Genomic DNA, 19,146 nt, shown 5'->3' on the forward strand with positions numbered 1-19,146 from the left:
AGTGCCATCCCTGGAGTCAGAAGGACTTGAGTTCAAATCTGGCCTCAGACACTTAACTAACTATGCGACCCTGTGCAAGTCACTTAACTCTGTTTGCCTCAGTTTCCTCATCTGTAAAATGAACTGGAGAAAGAAATGGCAAAGTGCCCCAGTATCTTGGCCAAGAAAACCCCAAGTAGTGTCATGGAGAGTTGGACACAACTAAAACAACTGAATGACAACCACAACGACAACAAAATTTCAAATTCCAGTAAAAGTGTGGAAAGTGAGCGATTTTTGCCTGGTTGGATGTCTTAGAGCGTTGAGCTCCTGAAAGAGGTTATAGAACATGATGACACTTTTCATTATTAGTTTTTCCATAAAGAATTCTGATACTAGAGATGCCTTCTGGTGCACTAGTACCTGTTTCAAAATGTAGCTACAAATTAAGTCTATTCCTAAGGGAAAGAAAGACACACGGCAAGCAAAAATCCCTGTTTTGCGCTCTCTCTCTCTCTCTCTCACCCCTCCCACCCCCAGGGCAACATCGGTGGCCTCAGGAAAGAAAAACTTAGGGTCCTATTGTGGAAAAAAAACAAGCAGCAGCTCTGCCAGGTCTCTGCTGTTCTTGCTTCTGAAGGCAGTCTTGGGAGTAGCAGCGACCAATCTCCCATTTATGAATATGAGTTTAAAAATGGTGACAGAATGGTTTGCAGCATGTTGTGCCAGACAGAGCACTGAATTTGAGACCAGAGGAACTGGGTTCAAGTCTTTACTGGCTGTGTGACTTTGGGCAAGTCCCTTCAATTCTCGGGACCTTCATTTCCCTATCTTGAAAGTAAAAGGTTTGGGGCAAAAGATCTCCAAGGTTCCTCTCAGCTTTGAGATTCTGTCAGTCTTTATTGACAACCTTCTGGTGAAAGCAGAAGGGATTAAATGTATCTTTGCGGTATCTAGCCTTGAGTAATAAACAAAGCCCGAAAAAGAGTTGCTGTTAACTCTAGGAGGACCATAAAATTACAAGAGGTTAGAAATATGCATAAAATAGAAATTTAGAGATGTACTGATCAGTTATGCTGATTTTTTTTCTCTATTTTGTCTCTAAAAAATTACTGATCTATTAGTTATGTTGATTTTTTTCTCTCTTTTTTGTCTCTAAAAAATACTGTTTACTATATGGGATGACTCTCTTGAGACAGGAGCAGAGGATACTGGGAGAAATTGTGTGAACAGCTGGAAATATTAAAATTGAAGCAAATGACAGGCCCTCAGGGATCTAACAATCTAATTATATCCCTTGTCTAGCACTCAGTGCCTCATGCATAGTAGATACAATCAATGCTTATCTTTGAACTAAATTAAATCCAATTGCCTTCTTTTAGAAATAAGGAAAATAAGACTCAGTGGAGAGGGGAAATGACTTATCTAAGGTCTCTTAGCAAGTTAATGGCACAGCAGGCTTAGAACACAGATGTTCTGGTTCTCACTATAGTGGCCAGTTAATTAATATGGCCCTTGGTAAAGTTAGCAAGTCATAGGCTATGGTTACTTTTTGTAGAAGGAAGAAACGGACATGACTCCAATTTGGCATCAATCTGTTACATCTTTAAATGAGAAGTTGAAGCTCAGAAACGTTGGTCCCCAAGTTGTGGTATGCCATGTGAAGTTCTCAGAGATCAAATGACCAAATTTTTTGAACACATCAGATTTTATTAAGTATTGCATAGGCATAAATCAATTTTCACATCTGCAAAATGGGTAAAAATTTAGACCAAATGAATAGGTTCATTAGTAGGAAGAACTAATAAAAACAAATAGGACTATGAATTATTTTACAAGTATGAAGTTAAATATATGGTAGGTACCAAGATCTGTTTCATTATCAGCTAGAATGTAAGGAAATTACTCTCTTTGTTTCAGATACACTGGATAATGAGAAGGAAAAAAATATTGATAAAGAGTTTGTTGCGATGTTTTCTGTGGTGGATGAAAATATGAGTTGGTATTTAGACGACAACATTAAGACCTACTGTTCTGGAGAAGTTGATAAAGACAAGGAAGACTTCCAAGAGAGCAATCAGATGTACTGTAAGATTACAACGTGACTTTCTACATTTTTCCTTGGTCTAATGATCTTGCTGAGTTGCTTCTGTCAGATTAAACCTTCATCATGACTAAACCTGCCCCATGAATAAGATGCATTGAAGTGAAAATTAGTATCTAGCTAAACTGGAAAATCCTGGTCTCTAAAATAGATAAAACCAGATATCCCTAACTTTTCCCTATGACTAGAAAGAACAAAACATTTAAATCTTGATACTAGAAATTATGATAAAGGAAAGAAATGAATGAAGGGAGAAAGAAAGAAAAAAAGAAAGGAAAGAGGGAGGAAGGAAGGAAGGAGGAAGAAAGAAAGAAGGAAAGAAAAAAGAGAGGAGGAGAAAAGAAAGAAAAGAAGAAAGGAAGGAGGGAGAGAGGGGGAAAGGAGGAAGGAAAAAGGGAGGGAAAAAGGAAAGAAAGAAAAAAAAAGAAAGAGAGAAAGAAAGGAAGGAAGGAAGAAGGAAGGAAGGAAGGAAAAAAAACAAAGAAAGAAAGAAAGAAGGAAAGAAAGAAAGAAAGAAAGAAAGAAAGAAAGAAAGAAAGAAAGAAAGAAAGAAAGAAAGAAAGAAGGAAGGAAGGAAAGAGAAAGAAAGAAAGAAAAAAAGAAAGAAAGAAAGAGAGAGAGAGAGAGAAAGAAAGAGAGAAAAGAAGGCTGGAAGAAGGGAGAAAGGGAGGGAGGAAAGAAGGAAGGAAGAAAGGAAGAAATGCTCTTTAATGCTTGACTGGACTTTCCCTAAATTTCAAGAAAGATTATGGCCTGTGACATTCCTACTCTGAGAATCTACACATGGAATAAAGTACCATATCCCAAAATGGGATCGAAGCATGGTTTTTTTCTGTTGCAGGCTCAGTAATTAAGCTAGCGCCAATCAATATCTGTGAACTTGAAGCTCTGTTCTCTTAATCCACAGCCATAAATGGATATGCCTTTGGAAGCCTCCCAGGTTTCACCATGTGTGCAGAAGACAACGTGAAGTGGTACCTTTTTGGCATGGGTAATGAAATTGATGTGCATGCTGCTTTTTTCCATGGGCAAGTATTGACTAACAAGAATCATCGAGTTGATAGCATCAATCTATTCCCTGCCACGCTGGTTGATGCCTTAATGGTGGCAAAGAGCCCTGGAGAATGGCTGCTTAGCTGTCAGAATTTCAACCATATGAAAGGTAGGAATTCTTGATCTTTATATGAAAATTTTCTTTGTTGACTATGTGAAGTTATTATTTAGTTAACAGTACCATCCTAAAGATTTTATGGATGGTAACTTTAAGATCTAAGATTGTCTTAGATGGTATTTGGTATTAATTTGGTATTAATAATACTACTAATATGTGTATTCATAATTAATAATAATAAATTAATAACATTTGTATTAATAACACTATTTATTAATAATTAATATTTTGTGATTATTAATAACTATTAATGTTAATTAATACACAATATTTTGCATTGATTTGGTGTTGATAATACTAATAATATTGAAGTAATAACTGCAGGTGCCTCTTCAGTGGACTCCTGGCTTCCAGTCTCTCCCTACCCTGCCTCTTCCAAACCTTCCTCCATGCAATTGGCGAGCTAATCTTCCTGAAGCATAGGACTGACCATTTCACTCTCCCTTTCAAATGGCTCCTAATCACCTCTAGAATAAAACACAAACTCTTCAGCTTGGCACTGATAGACCTTCAAAATCAATCAATAAACAGGCATTTATTAACCATTTACTATGTGCCCCAGAAGAGGAAGCTGGTTGGTGCAGTGGATAGAGTATCAGGCCTGGAGTCAGGAAGATTCATCTTTCTGAGTTCAGAATCTGGCCTCAGAAACTTACTAGCTATGTGACCCTGGACAAGTCACTTAACCCTGTTTGCCTCAGTTTCTTCATCTGTAAAATGAGGTGGAGAAGGAAACGGACAACCACTCCAGTACGTCTGCCGAGAAAACCCCAAAGGGGGCTACAGAGAGTCAGACACAACTGAAAAATGACAACTCATAAGTGCCAACAGCTGAGAATACAAAGAATGAAATGATTCTTACTCTCATAGAACTTACCCCTGGTTCCAGCTTACTTTTCCACCTTATTTAATATTATTCCCCTTCATGTGTTCTATATCCCAGCAAAAGTGACCGCCTTTGTGTTCCTAGAATTCACTGTTCAATTTCCCACTCTGGTGCCTTTGTTCAGGTCTATCTCCAATGCCTGGAATACACTCCCTCCTTACCTCTGCTTCTTAGAAAGCCTATCTTCCTTCATGGATCAATTCATCGCCACTTCTCATGGAAAGCCTAATCTGATCACTTTAATCATTAGTCCTCCTTCCTTCCTCAAATTTTCTTATGTTTACTTATCTGTTTACCTGTCTCCTCCAGTTGAATGTACTCACAGCAAACATTCCAATTCCTGAATCATAAAAACAATGTAGCTTGACACCCACTCCTCAAGAATAATTAAAGTAGAAAAAGTGACTAGATTTTGCTTCCTCTCCCATTGTAGCCACAACATAGATGTGCTTCTGCATGACCAATCCACTTTAATCAGTCTCCTGTGTTGTAGCCTACTCAGCAGGGGTGTCTTGGGTCTCTGTCTCTCCTCACCCTTCTCATCATAGGGTAAGGTCCTGGGGTTATCCTCCCTAACTGAATTGCCCTAGGAGCCAAAATTCCTAGTTATGCCCCTGAGAAGACTCTCCACCTCTACCCCGCATCCTTACCCTGAGGTTTTCCAGCCACACTTTCTCTTCAATACCACCTCCCCATGGCCCTCTTCTAGCGAGCATCCTTCTCAATATTACCTGTCTTGTCCGTGGATGACGGACTTTATGCTTAAATTCAGAATTTAAAGCATCTACAAACATTGACTCCTTTCTTTCTCTGACGCCAAGGTGAGGATAAGGGGGACAATATTGGGAATTACAAAACAAAGTGATACTCTTTTGTCTCCTGAATGACAGTTTTCTTTTCTGGTTTTCAGTTGGTTTGAAGGCCTTTTTCCAAGTTCAGGATTGCAAAAAAGCATCAATTGATAATGTTGATGGGCAAAATATTAGGCATTACTACATTGCGGCTGAAGAAATCATCTGGAATTATGCCCCTTCTGGTAAAGACCTAGATGCACCTGGAAGGTAATTCAGAATAAATGCCAAATATCATGGAATTTATCCCACCCTGCCCCCAGTGTTAATATCACTTATATTAAAAGGTTCATTCAGCATATGTATACCAATAACATGTTTTTAACTATGATCAAAAATTTAAAGAATCAGTTCAGAATGAAGGAATTTATTTTAACTTGTGGCACTTACCTTTACTTATGCCTAATTCATTTTTCAAAACATAAGAATTTCAAGAGGGAGAGACTTCTGTTTTCCTTTGGGTGGAACTCTCCAGGTAAACTTATGAGAAAATATGAATAGAGGCAAAGGAATGCTGAAAAATGTTTAATAACCAGCTCTCTCTCCCCAAAAATATACCATGACACACTTTTCAGTTTAATCCACATTATTAACATTTCCATCACTTTCTTTAGTTTAAATAGTCCAACGAACAATAAATCAAGCCTTCCTGTGTAGCTTTGCTAATTTCTGAGGTATAAGTGCTTACACTGAAATTTTAAATCTGCTCTCATGAGTTGATTTGAGCTGGATTCAGCTGACTCCAGCACATGATTGGATAGGAGTCTTACTAGTCAGGAAGGTACAGATGGGTTATGATTTGCATCATTGGAGGAAACATCCATGCTGATAACACCATGGGTCTACTGGGGTTTTGAAGTTTAAGAAATTGTCTAAGAACTTGATATATGTTGAGAAGTTCTTAAAATATCTAGTAAGCAAATAATGCAACAAAGTAACAGTTAAATCAAATAATTTATTTTTTCTGAGAAAAACTATAATGACAATGGATTTCCCATGGCTAATAATCCTGTAACAATTTTTACTGAAATTTTATATTTGTTCATTCGGTAAACAAATGTTTATTAAGCATTTAGTTTTAACTCCTATTTTGCCCCTTCCCAAACTCCATGCTCTTGCCAAACTGGACAGCTTAGAATAGTGGCTAGAATATTAACCTGGAGTCCAGAAGACCTGAGTTCAAATCCCATCTCACCCACTTAGTAGCTGTGTGACATTAGACAAATCACCTAACCTCTCTGGGCTCAATTCCTCTCTATAAAATAAGGGAGATGTATTAGCTAGCCTCTAAAACTATGCTCTTAGAGCAGTAGATTGCACCATAATGAATAGGGCTTCAAATAAGGAAGACTCATCTTCATGAGTTTAAATCTGACCTCAGACACTATTAGCTGTGTGACCCTGGGCAAGTCACTTAACCCTGTTTGCCTCAGTTCCTTGTCTGAAAATGGGCTGGAGAAGGGAATGGCAAGCCACTCCAGTACCCTTGCCAAAAAACTCCAAAAGGGGACACAAACAGTCAGACATGACTGAAATGACTCATAAAAAAATAGCCACAAAACAAAACTGTGTTCCCAGTTTATCATTTCCTGAAGATGTTTTTGATTCTTGGCCTACTTTGGGCCTATGCTCTGTTCGCTGAGAACAAAAGATTCCTAAAGTAAAATAATTTTGGAAGTTTATTAAGTCATCCAGCAGAGGAGAGAGGCAAAAAGGGTGACCTTTTCTGGTCACCATAACCTAGGTGCTGAGATCAGTATTAAATGAATCTGGTCTCTAAGAAACAGGTCTGATTTCTCAGCTACACCAGGACTGGGTTCAAATAAAGCCATCCAGTTTTCCCACACCTCCCACTTCACCAAGAATGCCTTCTCCCTTTGTCAAAATCTTACCTTTCCTTCAGGGCCCAGCTCACATGTAATCCCTTCCTGATCCCTCCCCACCTTACACTCATCTGGAAATAATCCTTCCTTCGAGATCCTCTTTTGTAACTTCCTTAAAGCATCACCACATCACACTGTAGAGTCTCCACTGGTAAGCTCTTTGGGGACAGGCGCTGTCTTAGTAATATTTACATTCCCCATATCACCCAGCCCAGAGACATCCAACAGGAGGTGTGCAATGTTAACTGCACTACACCACTGAATTTTAAAATTTGCATTGGATCCTTAAGGATACAGAGAAACACAAAATTTTATCTCATCTATTCTTTTACTTGCATCGATCGGGACCATACCTGAAGCAGAAAAAATATGATGTTAATTGTGCTTTTAGAACTCACAGACTTAGAACTGAAAGGATCCTTAAGAGATTCCCTAGCCCAACCCTACTTGTTTTACTGCTGAGGGAAGTGAGGACACAGAAATTATGTCACAAAGGTAAAGAAGCTAGAATTGTGAACCCAGATCCCCTGACACCAATTTGAGTGTTTATTCCACTACACCAAAGAGTTCTTAGCCCTTTTGCTGTGGCAGTCTGGTGAAGCTTATGCACCTCTTCTCAGAATAATATTTTTAAATGCAAAAAACCAAAATATATAGAATTAGAAAAAATCAATTATGTTAAAATACATTTATAAAAATATTTTTAAAAACCAAGATCACAGATGCCAAGTTAAACCTTTCAGGAAAAGCCTTTACTCCCCAAATCCTTTAGTGATATCTCTACAACAAAGACAAGTTGTTTTTTTTTAATGACCCTGCCCTTATAAGCAACCAATTAGGTAGCTCAGTGGGTAAAGCACTGGGCTTGGAGTAAGGAAAAACCGAGTTCAGATAGTTAGTAGTTCTGTGACCCTGGGCAAGTCACTTAACCTCTGTTTGACTCAGTTTCCTCAACTGTAAAATAGAGAAAATACTATCATCTATCTCACAGGGTTGTTGTGAGGACCAAATGGGATTATGTTTATAAAGCATTTAGCACGGTGCCTGGCACATAGTAGGTTCTATACACATGCTAGTCATTTATTATGATGATGGTGATGATGATGATGATTTCTTCTATTTGATGCTGACTTCTAAATCATAGACACTAACTATCTCTTTTCACCAGTATGTGAACTCCTTCTACCAGTAAGGGAGATGATTCTAACTTATTAGATGAAGCTTAGAGAGTTGCTGAGACTCAGAGAAGTTAGATGACGCGCTCACGGTCACAGAGCTAGTGTCAGACGTGAATTTAAAGCCAGGTCAAGAGCCCAAGTCCAGCATCCAGCTCCTGGGTCAGTCTTCCTTTCAATCTGTAAGCATTAGTTAAAATTCTCTTTGATATGCACCCATAGGCTTATATTTGAAAGAGCAAAGAGCTAGAATTTTACTAAAATGATCATTGACCAACAAGGTGGCCTTTACCTCCAAAACAGTCATCTTTCCCATTTGAATTTGTGGTTCTTCTTGATTCACAACTTTGATCGTTAAGCAGTTGTTCATTGTTGATTTATTTGCACAGCTCCTCGGAGGTATTTTTCAAACAAGGAGCTGATAGAATTGGAGGAACTTATAAAAAGCTGGTTTTCCGCGAGTACAGAGATGATAGCTTCACCCGCCGCAAAGACAGACTCCCTGAAGAGGAACATCTGGGCATCCTAGGTAGGACTTGTGGAGAACAGTGGAAAGAGCACTGGATTTGGAATGAGAGATCCTAATTCCAGGTCTGCCACTTACCGCCTGTGTGACTTTGGTCCGGTCACCATTAACATCTCTGGGCATGAGTCTTCTAATCTATAAAATGAAAGAATTGGAATAGAGGTGTCGAACACACAGCCACAGGCCACATGTAGGCTGTAACACTCCCAAGGGCTGCCTGAGTCAGATTAAAATGCAATTGGAAAATATTTAACAAAATAAATAAATAAAAATAGAATAGAATATAGATCATATTATTATACGGTTTTCCAAATCAATATGTGGCCCACAGCAATCCTTGTGTACACTTTAGCAGTCTCTGTTTCTATTGAAGTTCGACAGCACTGGTGGTTTTATCTAGTTTTGGTTTTGGGTTTTTTTTTTGGTTTGTTCTTTCTTTCACAATATGACTAATACAGAAGTATGTTTTGCATGATTGCACATGTATAATCTATATGAAATTGCTTACGCTCTCAGGGAGGAGGAAGGGGAGGGAAGGAGAGATTTTGGGACTCAAAAAAATTTTTTTAATGTTAAAAATTGTTTTTATGTCTAATTGGGGGAAAAATAAAAATATTATTCATGAAAGAGTTTAACACCACAGGACTCCATAATCTAATCTCTAAGGTAGCTTCCCGCTTTTTAGCAATGATCCTAAGTTGTTGATTGCGGCTATTTTCTTTTTTTTTATTTATTTTTTATTATGAACTTAACAAACTCAAACATTTCAGTCTACAAAGAATAGATATAAATGTAGACATATGTATGGGTATAGACACAGGTGGGGCAGCTAGGTGACAGGGTGGATAGAGCGCTGGGCCTGGAGTCAGGAAGACTTGAGTTCACATCTGGCCTCAGATGCTTACTAGCCGTATGACCCTGGGCAAATCACTTAACCCAGTTTGCCTCAGTTTCCTCAAAAACCACTCCAATATCTTTGATAAGAAAATCCCAAATGGGATCGTGAAAACTCGACCATGACTCAATAACAACAACAATATTAGTATAGATATAGGTATGGGTATAGGTATAGATAGATATAGGTGCAGCTGTAGATATAAATATTTAACATAGAAAGTGAGTAAGCAAGCGAGTATTTGTCAAGTACTTACTATGTACCAGGCACTATGCCAAGCACTGGGAATACATACATAAGCAAAAATGCAGAACCTTACATTCTAATGAGAGAAGAAAGCCTACTAAAAGGGGAGATGCTTCTGAGGAGTAGGTGGAAATGTCTAGAGAATAAGGAGTGGCGCTCGAAACAAAGAGAAAGGCTGCTTTGGGCCAGGAATTCAACGGTGAAAAGAGAGCCACAGGGTGGAGGCATCTCCAGGGTGAGAAGGACTGCTGGGAAGGAGGAGGGAAAGTCTGGAGAGGAAGGAGTATGGAATAGAAGAAAAGGAGTGGATATGAAATGGAATTTATAAACATTTTTTCTTCTAAAATTTATATTCAATTTAACACTTTAGTAACTACCCTGGTTATCTATGTCCTCTTCCAAATTTCCTTCTGCTTTCTTCTGAGTATCTTTTATATGTCTGTTCTTTTTCTCTTTTTCTTTTTTTATCACTATCACCAAATGGAAGAAAAACATGGAGTGTTTCGTAAAAGCGCCTGGTCTTCTTGCCCAGGAGCCTTGCCAATCTTCTGTGGGTTGGTCTAAGTTCAGTATACGTGCTACAGATATGAGCCTTCGCTGCTCTTTTCAATGGCAGGCCTTTCCTATATGCACTCTTTAGAAACTACAACATTACTCCTAGACATAAATTATTTATTGGTTCCATGTTTAGCAAGTCACCTGGGTGCAAGGGAAGAAAAGCACTCCAAATCAACAAAAGTTAAAGCTCATTTCAAGAATAACACATACATTCAATGAACATTCGGTAATGATATCAACACAATGACACCACCAGAGTCATATAGGATGGTCTAAATGCCTGCATGGATGAGTTGTCATCTGTATCATTAGAGGTGCTTAGCATAATGCCAGGCATATAGTTGGTGCTTAATAAATGCTCATTGACTGATACACATCAATGAGATCACACAGACATTGCAGTATTGGTGATTCCATATCCCTCCTACTTACCTCCCAACAAAGTTTTGTCTAATTCAACAATTTAATTCAACATTTATTGGGTAAGATATTGTCAAACTGAATTAATGATATTAATAACAGGGGTATTACCTCCTCCACCACCCCCAAGTGTTACCTTTCACATACAAAAGCAATGAATGCTTTTGGTCTCATGCCTTTGATAATAAAGGATTACAGGTCTCTCTCTCTCTCTCTCTCTCTCTCTCTCTCTCTCTCTCTCTCTCTCTCTCTCTCTCCTCTCTTTTGCAACCAGAGGGTTGCATTCATAACAGAGTAGCCATGAGTTAGGAGAGCAGTTTGTACTCTTGAAAGTATTTTTTGGATGTGTATGTTTGAAAACTAGCTGACCCGTTCAGGTATTGAATTTATCTCTTTTGTTTTAATAGCCTCAAAATAAAGGTTGGGTCAAAATCAACACCCACCCAAACCATCTGCCACCCTCATGTGAGATGAATGGATTTATCTATAGCATGGATAGTCATATTTCTCTCAAAAAGAACTAAGAAAAATAATTCTTGTTAATAAGCTTATTAATGTTATACCTACTATGTACCAGGCACTGTACAAGGCACTAAGGTCACAAAGACAAAAATGAAACCATCTCTTCCCTCCAGGAAGTTACATTCTATTAAGAGAGAGAAGATATATGTATATGTGTATGTATGTATGTATGTATGTATGTATGTATGCAAAAATAAATACCAGGTAAATGGGGAGAGAGGGGGAACAATCATAACTGCTTAATATCATTAACATGGCAAGGAAGCAAAGTCACTCTTTGTTTAACTCTAGGTCCCGTCATTAAGACAGAAGTTGGAGATACCATCAAAGTCACTTTCTTTAATAAGAGTCCCTTTCCCCTCAGCATTCAACCAACTGGTGTGAGATACAACAAGCGTAATGAAGGGTCCCATTACAATTCCCTCAATGGAGGTGAGTTTAGCCCTTGTTAGTCAGTTTTTATGGAGTGTCCACTGTGTGCTAAGAACTAAATTTAACTCATTTTTTAGCTTAATCAAATTACCAGATCAGGGTTCTATTTGGAAAATGCCACCAATAAGAGAAAAGAGTCCTTTCTCCAATATTCTATATTGGTTTAACACTTTTTAATAGTGGTCTCCTAACCAAGGGAGCATGGACTCAAGATGAGTAATGAGATATACATTTTCAGACACGACCAAAATCCCTTAACCACCTACAATCCCCAGATGATCTCTAAGGTTCTTGTCCATTCTAGTCCAAAAGACTGAGCCCAGAAGTGAGTTACCATAGTATGGTCATAGCCTACACTCCATCTGTAGTACTGAGTAATATTTCAACCCTCTTAATGTTCACCTTGTCTTAGGCATTGCTTCTACTCCTTCTCCTTCCTCACACGTGGCACCCGAAACAAAGTTTACCTATGAATGGACTGTCCCAGATGGAGTGGGACCCACATATGATGATCCCAACTGTTTAACCAAGATGTACTACTCTGACGTAAATCCCATTAAAGACATGTTTACTGGGCTTGTTGGTCCTCTCATCATATGTAGGAAAGGAAGTTTGAATTCTGATGGTAGACAGGTAAGTTATAAGGCAGTAATGGGGTACAATGGAAAGAATGCCTCATTTGGAGTCAAGGGATCCGGGTTCAGATCTGGGCTCTATTATTATTTCCCTCCTTTGTGATTCTGGGCAAGTCATTTGACCCCTACAGACCTCAGTTTTGTCATCTATAAAATGAGGGAGGTGGCCTACAAGTTTGCAAAAGATCCTTCCAGTGTTAAGTTAATGTTTCTATGAGATTATTAATGTCTTGGTTTTTCTTTCTTTTTTCAGGTTATTATATTTATTTTTCAAATAACAAGCATTTTTTATTAATCTGTCCCTTATCTTTTAGCATTTTTTTAAAAATCCCTCAATACATGTCTATATAGTTCTACATTAGCCATGCTCAAACAAAATGTGTATTTCTTTGTGCATTTTAATATCTTCAAGTCTGTTGGGTGGTAAGCAGTGTATTTGCTCTCCATCTTTTGGATTAGTGTTTTACTATTGCACTGATAAGAGTTCTTAAGTCTTACTCCTTGTGTATGTCTTTTTTTAATTTAACAAAATTAACTAAAAATAGAATTTGCTCTTACAGCTTTCTGTGGGTAAGAATGGTTTCCACCAAACTTCCAAGCAAATTATTTTTGCTGTCTCCCTTAATGTTTAGGAGAATTAATTGAGAAACAACTTTTCACAAAAAAGTCTTTCAAAGTTATTTTTCTCCATAATGTTGTAACAACATTATATAAGTGGTTGTATCAATTGTCCTATGTTCATTTTCCTCTGTAGCAGTTTATGGAGGTTTCACTAGTTTCTTCTGAAATTATCCATTTTGTCATTTCTTATGTCATAATGATTTTCTATTACATTAATATACTATGATTTGCTTAGCCCTTCCTCAATAGAAGAACAACCACTTAATTTCCAATTTTTGGCTACCATGGCAAAAGCTTCTGTAATTACTTTTGAATATATAGATCTTTTGTTTGATTTCTTTGGGATTTTTTCTGTTATGAAAGCAATATGTTAGACTCTTCATCATCCAAAAGAGAGAATCCTAGATTTTTAGGTCTTCTTTTCAAAAGAACCCAATAAGAAGTCTGTTGCACGATTATTGACATAAGTATTATGTGGCTCCTCTAAAATTCTACTGCTCTATATCATTGTGAGTTCTTGAAGGCTATTCTGGCAGAGCACAAACTTTGGCAGGTTATAACAAGCTGGAAAAGTTTCAAGTAGGATCTTGATGACAGACTATGTATTTATCATCCTAGAATCAACCTAAGTACAAGGGGGTTCATCCCCAGATAGTTGACGACAGGTGATGATTTTTGGATTATAGAAACCCACAAAGACTGCATATTAAAAGGTGGAGGAGTTGACAGCTACATTAATGGGGAATGTATGCCAACCAAGAAATCATAGATCTTTGAAGTTTTGAAGGACTATTCAGCTCTTTTTACCTTTTCTCTCTGGAACTCAGTTTCCCCTTCTGTAAAATGAAAGGAGCTAGACTAGATGGTCTCTGAGATCCATTTCAGCTCTAGACCTTTGATTCAATAATCCTCTTCATTTGAGTATGCTTATTCCAGTACAAGTTAGCAATAAGATCTTCCATGAAATCTAAGTTATTTATGTCATACAATTAGATTAGACTAAATTAGATTAGATTATGACTTAATATAAGTCATATCATCTATTATATCACAGAAAAAAAATATTATCCAAATATGAAAATAATATTTATTTTGGGCTTGACAACTTAAGTTTGTGGAATCAGTCATTTTGTTCTCAAATAATTTCATTCCATTTAGAAAAATTAACCATGGAAATGTTTCTCTTCCTCATTGGTGGCCAAATAGCCACATTTTGCTAGCAGGAAGGAGAAAGACAAAGACCAATGAGGAGTTAGAAGCTTGGATAGAAATAAAGTGCAAAAAAGAACCAGTATTAGAACATAGCTGTTCTAAGGTAGGAAAAGATGGGCCCTAAAGGTATGAGTACTGCGTTCCATAATTTTTTTCATTATTTTTACCTCTTAATTTGAGGAATACATGATTGCAAGGCTTGCATTTCCCTTCTCTACTCTCACCTTTTATTGTGCATTTATCATAGTCTCCTCCCATCCCCCATGCATGTTATCATAGTGCCTGAACACCCCATCACCCCAGCATTACCTTGCATCTGCTTTTGAAATATTTGCATTGCAATTCTAAATATTTGCATTTGCAGTTGCCTCTTTTGTTAGAATATAAACTTCTTGAGGGCAGAGACACCTTTTTGTTTTTCACTCCAGAAGTTTCAACAGTACTGGATAAATAATAGGCACTTAATGAATGCGTATTGACTGACATTAATTAATATCAGCACATTCATCTATCAGTTTTCTTTCACTGAGAGACAGTCTTGTTGGCATGTCAGACCTTATTCAGTAAATAGGATGACTTCAATTTAGTTGGAAAAAAATATTTTGAAATGGCTTCCATCTATATAATACTTTAAGGTTTGACAAAGCCCTTTGATAAGAGTACAGTGAAAGGGGTCAGAAGACCTAGAGTCAAAGACTGATTCCCTCCATCTGTGACCTGGAACAAGTCGTATAACCTCTTTTACCCTTATTTTGCTTGTCTGTAAAATGATGGGACTAGGCTAGATGACCTCTAAGTCTTCTTCCAATTTTAGATCTGGTATCCTATGATTTGACATGTTAGGGGTTTAAGAAATGTTTGCTGTTGTACCCCTCCAGGAGTCATAGGCTCCCAGAGCTAGATCCTGATTTAGAGCTAGAAGATCTGAGAGGCCATTAATTCTGAGCCCCTCATTTTGACCAATTGTGAAACTGAGATCTAAGAAGATTAAGAGATTTCTCTAAAGTCCTAGGATGGTAGATGAGGAAACTGAGGCATAGAGAGATTAAGTGACTTGCCCAGGGTCACACAGGTGGTAAGCAACAAAGGAGGAATTTGGGGGGTTTTTAATAGTATTTTATTTCTCCCAATTACATGCAAAGATAATTTTAACATTTTTAAATAAAATTTTGAGTTTCCAATTTTCTCCCTTCTTCTCCTTCTTCCCCATTCCCTAAGCAATTTGATATCTGGTGTATATGTGTAATCATGTAAAACCTATTTCCATATTAGTCGTGTTGTGAAAGAAGAAATAGTTTGCAAAAAAAATTAGTTTGCCAAAGGGGAAAACTACCCCAAAAAGTGAAAATAGTATGCTTCAGTCTGCATTCAGAATCCATCAGTTCTTTCTCCGGATGTGGATAGCATTTTCCATCATGAGTCCTTTGGAATTGTCTTGGATCATTGTATTCCTATCATTGTACAATGTCTCTGTTAACCGTGTACAGTGTTCTCAATGGAGGAATTTGAAGGCAAGAATTTTGACTCCAATCAGTATTCTTTCCAGTCTCCCCGTCTCAACCCCACCCCTCAAAGAAAGCCTGCAAAAGAGTAGAAGAGAAAACATATTGATTCAAATAACTATAATGCAAATTAGAAACAACTACAAAAGCATTATGAGAAATTCAAGGAAGGAGAAAGCATTTCCAGCTTGGACTAATAGGGAGACCTAATTCTGGGTCTTTAGCCCTTAAGAAACTCTAGTGCAGGGATTCTTAACCTTTTTGGGGAGTCATCGACCCCTTTGACAACCTGATAAAGCCTATGGACTACCTCTCAAAATAATGTTTGTTGCCTACATTCATAATTGAAGCAAATACAAATTTAAGTTAAAGTTTAGTGAAATTAAAGATGTAATTTTTTTCTCATCCAAGTTCATGGACCCCTGAAATCTATCCACGGGCCCCTTGGGGATCTGTGGATCCCAGATTAAGAAATCCTGCTTTAGTGGCTAAGGGACTCCTCCATGACTCTTGAGTTTCAGTTTTCAAAAAGCTCTAGGACACGCTCATCCTGCTACTTGCCTCAACACAAATGTAATTATCTGAGGACATCCACTCAGGATTCATTTGATGTTTCCTCTTGATCTCTTGTTTCACAGATAGGTGTAGACAAGGAGTTCTATTTGTTCCCCCTAGTATTCGATGAGAATGAAAGCCTGTACTTGGATGAAAATATCAAAATGTTTACAAAAGAACCTGACCAGGTGGATAGAGAAGATGCTGATTTTCAAGAATCCAATAAGATGCACTGTGAGTGGCAAATTAACAGGTGGTCCATTGAATACAACACAGAATACATATTTTTTTTTTATTGGACAAGATTATCTACAGCTTTTCCCATTAGTTTAATTTGAAACAAAATTATGTTGATTTAAAATAACAGCCTGTGGCACAACACTCTTTGGTATTCAATTTAATATTTAATAATAGTAATAATAATAGCTGTCGTTTAAATCTGGTAAGCATTATACATGTGTATTTTTTCATTTGATGCTCACAACATGCGTGTGAGATAAGCATAAGAGTCAGCATTTTCCCAGTTGTATAGATGAGAAAATTGACATTCGGAGTGAAGTAATTCACCTACAGTCTCATAACTAGTAAATTTCAGAGGTGGGGCTCAATCCTAGGTCTTCCTGACTCCAAATCAGGCACTATAGTCACCACGCTACGCTATTTCTCTACCTGAGATGCTGCCATTTTGTTTTCTAATCACTTCAATCTACACAGAAAATGGACCATTAAAAAATCCTATTGGTTGTCCACGATAAGTAACAGAAATACGAAGTACCCATACTCAATAAAAGTTGCAACGTGTAGAAAGGTACAGACTACATTCTCTAGGAGATGGTGGCTCGGTAGGGACTGCCCCTTGATGGGCATTATGAGAAAATCAGTACACCAAATAGGAGGAAGGGGAGGGGGTGGATACATTTTAATAATGCTCTTAAATGGTAGATTTAAAGAGTTATGTTCCAGTATTGGGTCTTTATAGCTTGAGTATTATGAATTATTATATACACTATCTCCAAAGTGTTCAGTTTGACCTTACAGTTGGAAGGGCATGATCATTTACTAGAATGCTCAATTTGGTATTGAAGGATCTGAATTCAAATCCTAACTCTGCTGCTAGCTACTTTTAAGACTTTGGGGGTAGCTAGGTGAAGCAGTGGATAGAGCAATAGACCTGAAGTCAGGAGGACCTGAGTTCAAATCTGCCCTCAGACACTTATTAACTGTGTGGCCCTGGGTAAGTCACTTAACCCCAACTGGCTAAAGAAAAAGGAGACATACAATTCATCTAACTTTTCTGGACCTCATTTTCTTCATACGTCAATTGAATTGGTTGGACTAAATTATCTCTACGCTCACTTCCAGCTCTAAATTCCATGGAGATGTAAGAAAGCATTTCTCCTGGGCTATCTGATCAAGTCATGAATTTCTGACGTCTCAGAAAAGTGACTTGGAAGCATAGATGCCCTGTATCCAGAAGAGACGGCCATTAGGAGATATAGGAAGAAATGAGGGATGGAATAGCCAGAGAACACTATGGCAGAATGACACAGATGGGGCCACCATCTGTGATCCTTTCCCCAAAAGCACTCCTCCCATTGCAGAAATGAGGGAGAGGGAGTTCTCTTTAATTAGCATAAATATGAGCTGATTCTAGGATATTAAAATAGCATACATGGGAAGTAACACTCCAGGGAGCAGTTTGGGACAGACTTTTCATCATCACAATGTTTTTGCAGCTATGAATGGATTCATGTACTGGAGTCAGCCTGGACTTGAAATGTGCCTAGGAGATACCGTTTCATGGCACTTATTCAGTGCTGGAAATGAGGCTGATATACATGGGATATATTTCACAGGAAATACATTCCTCTCTAAAGGAGAACGGAGAGACACAGCAAACCTTTTCCCTCAGACATCTCTTACGCTCCTTATGACACCTGACTCTGCAGGTGAGTAGTCTGACCTATGACTATTTCCCTTATTTATCATTTTTGTTCTAATGAACTCCCCTAAGCTTGGTTTGCCAAGATATATCCAGAACCCTGGAGTGGTGAGCGCCTCCTTTTCCCCAGAAGCCTCTCAGCGATTCTAGAGAACTACCTCAGTATGACTCCCTCGCTTTGGGTCTCCCATGTGTCATTCTACCCTATACTCTAACCAGTCCCTGGACACTGAAAATGGGTACATCTGGTGGATAGATTGGTGATGACTGTGTGTGGTACCTACTGCAAAGGTGGGAGCGAGAGTCCCCTTCTTTCCATATGATGTTTGTGACACATTTTTAAGATAACATCCTCATCCTTCCATCGTCTTTCAGACTCTTCCAGGTTATTAGAGGGAGGCTACAAGATAACTATTACCACTAGGATCAAGTATAAGCTTTCTGATATTTAAAGCTCTGTACTTCCTATTTTTCACAGCTTCTTACATATTATTCCCCTGCACTCACTCTATGATCCAGACATGCACAGCACTCTGTCTCCCATCTCTTTGTCTTTGCATTGACTGGTTCACATCCATGCAATGTTTTAATTCTTACCTCCACTTCTTGGAATCTCTGGTTTCCTTTAGATTCAAATCAACACCTACTATATAAAATCTTTCCTGCTTCTCCCCAACTATCCATGACTTCTCTCTTTCCAATTATCTTGTATTCTTTTGTATATATTCTAAATATTCTTTTATATGTTAGAATGTAAGCTCCTTGAGGGCTCACTTTTGACTTTGTATGCCTAGAGTTTAGACACATAATAGATATTTATTTCCTAAATACTTGTCTATTATTGATTGATTGGGACTCCCATCAGAACTCCAAAGTCACAATTTTCCAAAATACTTGGTACCCTTTATATTTAGGGTACTCAGTCTATGCTTATCCTGTGTTGAGATCACACTGAGTTCATTGTTCTACCAACGTAATGATTATCAGCTAATTTTCTCATCCTCGAAACAGCCATTCACGTTGTAATAGAA

At 37.9% G+C, this 19,146-nt stretch overlaps 1 protein-coding gene across 3 annotated transcripts in view; it reads left to right on the forward strand.

The window, feature by feature from the left end:
• LOC118848627 (ceruloplasmin-like) overlaps positions 1 to 19,146 on the forward strand; it is a 74,412-nt gene that overhangs the window by 16,388 nt on the left and 38,878 nt on the right. For all 3 annotated transcript variants that reach the window (XM_036757605.1, XM_036757607.1, XM_036757606.1), the window contains exons 4-11: positions 1,900 to 2,067; positions 2,991 to 3,245; positions 5,051 to 5,201; positions 8,439 to 8,578; positions 11,508 to 11,648; positions 12,061 to 12,281; positions 16,257 to 16,407; positions 17,910 to 18,122. In XM_036757605.1, the coding sequence (XP_036613500.1) occupies positions 1,900 to 2,067; positions 2,991 to 3,245; positions 5,051 to 5,201; positions 8,439 to 8,578; positions 11,508 to 11,648; positions 12,061 to 12,281; positions 16,257 to 16,407; positions 17,910 to 18,122 (1,440 nt within the window). The remainder of the gene's footprint in view (positions 1 to 1,899; positions 2,068 to 2,990; positions 3,246 to 5,050; positions 5,202 to 8,438; positions 8,579 to 11,507; positions 11,649 to 12,060; positions 12,282 to 16,256; positions 16,408 to 17,909; positions 18,123 to 19,146) is intronic.

This window comes from Trichosurus vulpecula, chromosome 4 (assembly GCF_011100635.1).
Source record: "Trichosurus vulpecula isolate mTriVul1 chromosome 4, mTriVul1.pri, whole genome shotgun sequence".
NCBI lineage: Eukaryota > Metazoa > Chordata > Mammalia > Diprotodontia > Phalangeridae > Trichosurus > Trichosurus vulpecula.